The sequence below is a fragment of the Vigna unguiculata genome, chromosome 9, assembly GCF_004118075.2.
Source record: "Vigna unguiculata cultivar IT97K-499-35 chromosome 9, ASM411807v1, whole genome shotgun sequence".
Lineage (NCBI taxonomy): Eukaryota > Viridiplantae > Streptophyta > Magnoliopsida > Fabales > Fabaceae > Vigna > Vigna unguiculata.
In genome coordinates, this window is record NC_040287.1 from 3,618,048 (window position 1) to 3,625,408 (window position 7,361).

At 30.3% G+C, this 7,361-nt stretch overlaps 1 protein-coding gene across 1 annotated transcript; it reads left to right on the plus strand.

The window, feature by feature from the left end:
* The first annotated feature begins 1,244 nt into the window (after positions 1–1,244).
* Positions 1,245–3,653, plus strand: LOC114163885 (protein TIFY 10A-like). The gene is made up of 5 exons (XM_028048258.1): positions 1,245–1,553; positions 2,091–2,247; positions 2,463–2,761; positions 2,869–2,926; positions 3,271–3,653. The coding sequence occupies exons 1-5, from the start codon at positions 1,388–1,390 to the stop codon at positions 3,365–3,367; spliced, it is 777 nt and encodes a 258-aa protein (XP_027904059.1). The 5' UTR covers positions 1,245–1,387; the 3' UTR covers positions 3,368–3,653.
* The last annotated feature ends 3,708 nt before the right edge of the window (positions 3,654–7,361 follow it).

The window sequence follows — 7,361 nt, forward strand, 5'->3', positions numbered from 1 at the left end:
ATTAATAAAATTTATATTGAAATAATAAAAAACAGTGAAAAACTGAATTTTGTGTATTAATTTTACAATCTAATAACTAGCATATTTTGTAACTTTCATGAAAGTAACTACCGGATGGTTTGTTATATATAGTTAAATTAGGGTTTTGTTAAGGTGTTTTTGGAATATTAAGAGTAATTAATAATAAATATAATTTAATTATAATATTAAATAAAATACGACTTAATTCTGTAATTTCATTTTATTTAAAAGATAATAATATTCATAAATATTATATAATTGCTATAATATTTTATTTAATGTTTATTGATAAAAATTTAAAAATAATTAAATAATAAAATAATTGTATTTTAATATTATTAAAAATTAAAATATAATTATGCATAAAAAATTAAATTAACAGAAAAATCAATAAAAAATATTGTTAAATATTTAAAATATTTAGAAAAAATAAAATAAAAATATTAATTTAAGTTTTAATTGAGTTTTCAAATGTTTTTTATTGTTTAAAAATCTTAAAAGATATTTTTTCTTTATAAAGTTATTTATATTATTTTAATTAATAAAATAATTATTTTAACTTTTATTGTAAAAATGAGAGAACCGATGTTAATTTATTATTCTTTCAACTAGTGCTACAGACACTCGATTAACATTCTTCTTAGATATAAATATAATAAAAGGATATGTAAAAAGAAAATCCATATTAGTGATTTAGATATGTAAATGTCGAAAGCGCGTGATATTTATGCAAAAGCATTAATTAACAATGTCATGAACAGTTCGTTAAAGAATGAATGAGTTAAACGTGAAAAGATTAAACCAAAAACGTGGGCGCATTTAAGGTAGTGAAAAACGCAGTCGTAAAAAACCAACCTAAACGGAGCCCCAACGTAACCGTTTCTTCGCCGTTTAGTTAACCGACGCAAACAACACGTGGTAGAAAGAAAAATACAAAACCACAATAATAATATTAATAATATTAAACAAGTAAATAAATAATTATGGAGAACAATAAAAAAAAAAATTTATGAGGGAGACTTTGGGAAAACCACAATGACATGGTTGCAGACAGCGGCAAGAAAAGAAAAGAACCGCTCTCGAAAAACCCCACATATTCCTCGTGCTCCAATCTTCCACCTCCTTATTGAAAATTAAAATAATAATAACAATATTATTATTATTTTATTCGCGCTATTGAAATTGGTTATCATTGATTATATATAAGATGAAGGGTCGGAGACAAAGATTATCATTACATCTTAGGACTCTTCCTTTGTAATACAACAACCCTCACCGTCAAACCACGCGTTCTCTGCTTCTCTTTCTCTCTCTCTCTCTCACACCGAATACTTGTGTTTCTCTTTCTGGCTATATTCAATTCATCATGTCGAGCTCGTCGGAGTACTCTGAATTTTCCGGCCAGAAATCGGCCAAGTCGCCGGAGAAGTCGAGCTTCTCTCAGACTTGCAGTCTGCTGAGTCAATACATCAAGGAGAAGGGTAGCTTTGGAGATCTCACCCTCGGCATGACATGCAACGCCGAACCATGTGGTACGCCTCCTTAAACTCTGCAAATGTTTTTTTTTTTTTGGGTTTTTTCTATATGCAATTTCACTGAAAGTTTTGCGTGCTGCTTAGTTCTGTAGAAAGTGTAAGAAGGGGGAAAAATTGGAATCTTGATGGGTACTCAATTGGTTATTCCTTTCATCTTGGTTTGTTTTGAGATAAATATATTTTTAGGAAGGAGAAGCAGCTTGTGGGTCTTTCAAAGTTTTTTTTTTTTAATTTTATAAAATGATTTTTTTATTTATTTTCTTTTGTAGTTTTAGGCTTGAATTTCTCTCTCAATTCTTAGGTATCTGCCTTTGCTGCTAATTTATTGCTCTGCATGACTTTTCAAATTCCTAGATCTAACTCATGGCTCCAAATTTGCCCCACTTGTTTGAATGAGAAAAAGTGGAGAAAAGGGTTGGATTTTAATGTCTGGTCTCTTTTTAGTTTCAAAACAAGGTTAATCTGTCAGAGATTTTGCATGTTTTGGAGAATGGAGAATTCCCTTTTTCTTTTCTGATGTGAAATTTTTTACAGGGTCACCTGAGACTTCTTGTCACTCTGCTACAACAATGAACTTGTTTCCTACCAATGAAAACAACGTTACACCAAAGAACCTGACAGCCATGGATTTGCTCTCTCCACAAGCTTCCTATCGTCCTTCAGAGGAGATTCCAACCTTGGTTAATTCCAGGTTGGTTCTTTAATTTGTTGCCAAGTCAATTAACACTAACCTTTTGTTCCAACTTGCTGTTGAAGAAAATTAATGACCAATGACTGCATACCAATTCATAACTGCTACCACCCTTTAGATAAATCTCTCCATTTTCTTTTACGACTGTTTGGTCACTACAAAAATTGCCTTAAACCTAGTATGTGACAGTTTTTGCATTAATTCATGTTGTGCAGTGCACTGAAGTCTGCGAACAAGGTTGCTAAAACTGCACAGATGACAATCTTTTATGGAGGACAAGTTGTTGTGTTTGATGATTTTCCTGCTGACAAAGCCAATGAGATCATGTCCTATGCTAGAGGGAAGCCACAGAGTCAGAACAATTCTGTTTTCACTTACACACAGAGCCAGCCTTCATTTCCTCCTAGTTTGGTCAGAACTTCTGCGGATTCAACTGCTCCAATTATTCCTACTGTCACTATTACCAACACCATCCATGAACACTCTCAACCATCATCCAGGCCTGTTGTTTGTGGTAATTTCTTGAGATCATTAATACTTTTGAGATGAATGATTTGGTTTTGTTTAACTTTGTTATATGGATAATTTTGTTTTCTAATCAGGAATTTCCTTTTTGAGCAGATCCACCAATTGCTAGAAAAGCTTCACTCCACCGGTTTCTGTTGAAGAGAAAGGATAGGTATGCACTTTCACCCAAACAAAGAAAACTTTAAACATCTTCTGCATGTTTGGTATAGGAATATTTTAGGGAAACAATAATCTTTCCATTTTCTCAAAAACCATAGAAATAGAGATCATTATTTTTTGTTTTAAATAAGTTGAACCAAACACACAATCCTGCAGTTCTGTGCAACCTTAAAATCAAATATATTTACTCACAAAAGAAAAATCTCCATTTACCCTTTGTAGATCTGGTTTTTCTTTTTCTTTTGTCTTGATAACATAGATATTATTAGTGGAAATTGCAACCTTTTTGTATTTGTTTTTGTTCAGTCAATGATGTTTCCTTCTGTTGTTTTTCAGAATTGCTTCCAAAGCTCCATATCAAGTACCAAACGGGCCATCAACTGAGTCCATGCCACCATGGCTTGGGTTGAATGCTACTTCACCTAAAATCTGAGAGCAGCTACAGAATATATAATTTTAAGCATATTTTTGTTGTGAAAATGCTAACTAGTCAGATGTTTTTTGCCAGATTTCTTCACTAAGTTTCTGGTTATATTTTTTTCCTGACTGGGTAGCATTATTACTTTTTTTTTTGTAATGTTTTTTACAATGTTTTATGGGCTTTTTGCTTTGTTTGTCATAGTAATTTCGGCTCTGCTGGGCTATGTCATAGATCTAACTATTTGTTAGTTGTTGCTGCTCTAATTATAGTGATTCAATATATTCATTGTTATATTAAATCTTCTAGTTTTTCTCACCAGGAAATACTGAATCAATCGATTTTGATGTGATTAATTCAAAACGGTTTTATTTAGATTTGCATGAGGATTATAAGTTTCTATTTGTCTTTAGAATTAAATTAAATATTAGGTCAAATTAAACCAAACATTAAAGACAAACTAAACCAAACATTGAGACGTGTAAAAGCAGGAGCAATAGTATTAAAGATAAAGGGAGTTGTTGAAAATTAAAGGTATTTGAATGGTGTCTGTACAATTCAATTATTATAATGAAACATAAAGGAGTAAAATTGGACTTAGGTTAGTATCGTATCAGATTACATCATCAAGAGGAAGAAAATCATTAGTGTTTTTGCTTAAATATACTTTTATTTATTACATTTGGGTTACTTTTTCTTTTATTCTTTAAAGTTGAAAACCATTTTCCAATCTTTAAATTTTAAAAGGTGATTGCTTTATCCGTAATAATTTTATAGGTATACTTGATTAAAGTGAACAATACGAAATATAATTTTTATCTTCTCTAACAATATTGATTTTGAGTAAATACTACCGTACTAACTAAGTTGATATATTATCAGTATAAATATGAAGTATTTGCCATTATGTTTCTATAGATTATTGGACTAATATTTGTTTATCCGGTTCATTAAATTGACATTTTGTAGGTATAATATCGTATTCAATAAATAACATTTATTACACATAATCATTTTATTGCCTCGGTGAAAAAGTGGATACGAAAGGATATATAGATTTGTACACCATGTTTGAGAAAGACAATTTGAAGAGTAAAAAAATCAAAATTTGATACCTTATCATCGACCACTTCGTACAAGTCCTTCTTGACAAACCTATGTTAAATGATTTTGGGGATATTGTTTCCACCCCTATTTAGTAATGAAAGTTCTCTCAACATTTAGGACATAATCATGTTACATGTTGATTAGAGGAGAATCCTAGAATGTTATACTACTAGTTTGAGGGTTGCCTTGCTCCTCCAATCCATTGCTATCAAATGGGAACAAAGAGTAAGATAGTAGCCATGGCTGACCTAGATCATCGGTTAATGATGATATTAGGTAGAACCAAACAGCCACTCTACTCCTTGGTGGTTGAATAATCCCAAATAGAATACCAAAATTAGAGAATTTTTTTATCGAAGAAAACAAGATGATCTCATAATTACTCAAAGAAAACACAAACAATAAAACAAGAAGTTGGTTGCTTGATTATGTAAGAAATTACAAAGATTTTAAATTTACATGTGTTAATTGTGTTTTTATCTTATATTTCCTTTACCTTAACCAGGGATCTCTACAATTCCAAAAAATTGAAATACATAGTATTTGAATTACTTGTAATTGAATTCTTTTCATTTCTTAAATAATTTGTTTGTATAAAATAATTAAAATATTTTAGATTTAAATTCTTTTGTTTGGATAAAGAAATTTAATTTTTATTTTAGGGTAAACTCAATTTTACTATTGAGTCCAAGTTAAGTTAGCTTGACCTTCGATCTGCGACGACTCATCTCGACTTTGGTTCGGACTGACTAGGCTCAACATTCGGCCAGTTGACTTTGCTTGACCATCGGTTTAGACCGTCTTGACTTGACCTTCACTAGGGACATCTCGGCTCGACCTTTGGCCAGAACCGACTCGACCTTTGATCAGGACTGACTCAACTCGACTTTAGACCTGGGCTGACTCGATCGACTTTCAGCATAAAATGACTCAAGTTGCTCTTCGACTTGGACCGACTCAGCTTGATATTTGACCCAAACTGACTTGGCTTAATATTTGACCAAACTTTTTTTCATCCGGACCAATGAAGAATTTCACAATTTGTGAATTTTTAATTTCCTTTTTTTTTTGAGTAAATTCCAAATTATATTATTTTTTCAAATATCTTCTTCAAATTTCTCAATTTCAATTTTCTTTTAATTTTCTCATCCAAACAAATATTTTACTTAAGAGAGTTTTAAATTCTCCAAATCAATGAATTACTTTCTTTAATTGTCTTATCCAAACACAACATTATAATTATGCGGTAAAATTCAACTTTCTTGATCAGCCTAACCTTTACTTTTCTTTATCGATTTCATAATTCAATTTAATATTTGTAGGGATTTAGTCTATGAGCAATGAAACTCCTCAAAGGATCAAAACTTTATTTATTGATACTTAATCCACCAATCTTGAATGATAAAATTGTTTAAAGGGTCTAAACCTTACGTATTTATACATCTACCAAATATTTGAAATGTTTTTGAAAGATAGTAATAACAGATTATCAATCAAATATTATTTTTAAGATTTTGTGCATTTTATTAACATAATATTTTAAAAAAATATTTTGATAAATAAGATTATTAAAAGGAAAAATTGCCTAGTGATTGTGAATGCTTATATATTTGAAAACTTGTAAATATGCAAGTATAATAATATTAAATAAACTGATTTCCAACCTGCACAACATATTTCATTTTTTTAAAATTCTTGAAACCTCCTCTACCATTTATTGATAAATTAAAAATATCAACATACTTTAGATAAGTAGGTCTTGGTCGCATCTGTTGTAAGTTAAATTTTTTATTATATGATTGTTGAAAACTTTGTTGAAAGAAGCAAAACTCAATTTGATGTGTCTGTACGAGTGCATTTTCACTTAGTTCTTCATAATCGATTTGAACATTAGGAGAATTTGATTTTCCTAATTACAGAGGGGTATTAATATCAAAACCTTTTTTCTTATCTTTTAGTTTAGTAGTTTTTCCTCAGAGTTGATAAAAGTGTTTTCTCGTGTTCTTACAAAACTGATGCCAAAGTACCATATCAAACAATAGATGGGCCTATTAACTAACCAGCTCAATCCATACCACGTCTTGGGCTGGGTGTCACTTTGCCTCAAATCTCAGCCCAAATACAATTATATGCAATCGGCCTTTTCTTTTTGTACTCTATCATTTTCTTAATGCACCCTATCATTTTTTTTAAATGCCGTTTTTACAATTGGGGGTTTCATTTGAATGCTGCTGTCTCTACGAAGGAGACAATGGTTGAACTGTGTTTTTGTTGTGACAATGGCTCGAAACTATTAATTTTTTGCCAAATTACTAAATACACTCAGAGTTTCTAAAAACACCCCTTCAACGTTTTTATCATTTTCCCCCACATTGCTCTTTCCAGAAACCTTATAATGACATAATCTACGTAAGAAAACACTGCAAATCATAAGGGTATGTTGGGTGAACAGTAAGAAAAGAAACTATTTTTTTCAAGTGTGTGAAGAGAGAACGTATAGTGTAGCAACTGATACTTTGATAAACGAGTTGAAGAAGATAAGGATACTTTTGGAATAAATCATAAGACAAAGGGGAGTGTATAAAGTAAAAGGTGTAGTGTATTTAGTTCTTATGTTGGAATTTGTGGCCTTTGAAAAGTTATTACCTTGGTATCCAATCTCTGTGTTCGATTCTAAATTCCAAATGTAGTTTAGGTTTATTGTTATTTTCTTAAATAACTTCTACTAAAACAATCTTACAGATTCTATAAATACACTTTTTAATAAAAAAATTGGATTTGAGGAATATTAAGAAAAAGAGAGTATTTTATTAAAAGTTAGAACATTCTTTTCTTAAAACTTTATATACGATTAAAAACTACAACTATTTTGTAATTGAAGTTTTATAACAATAAAAAAATA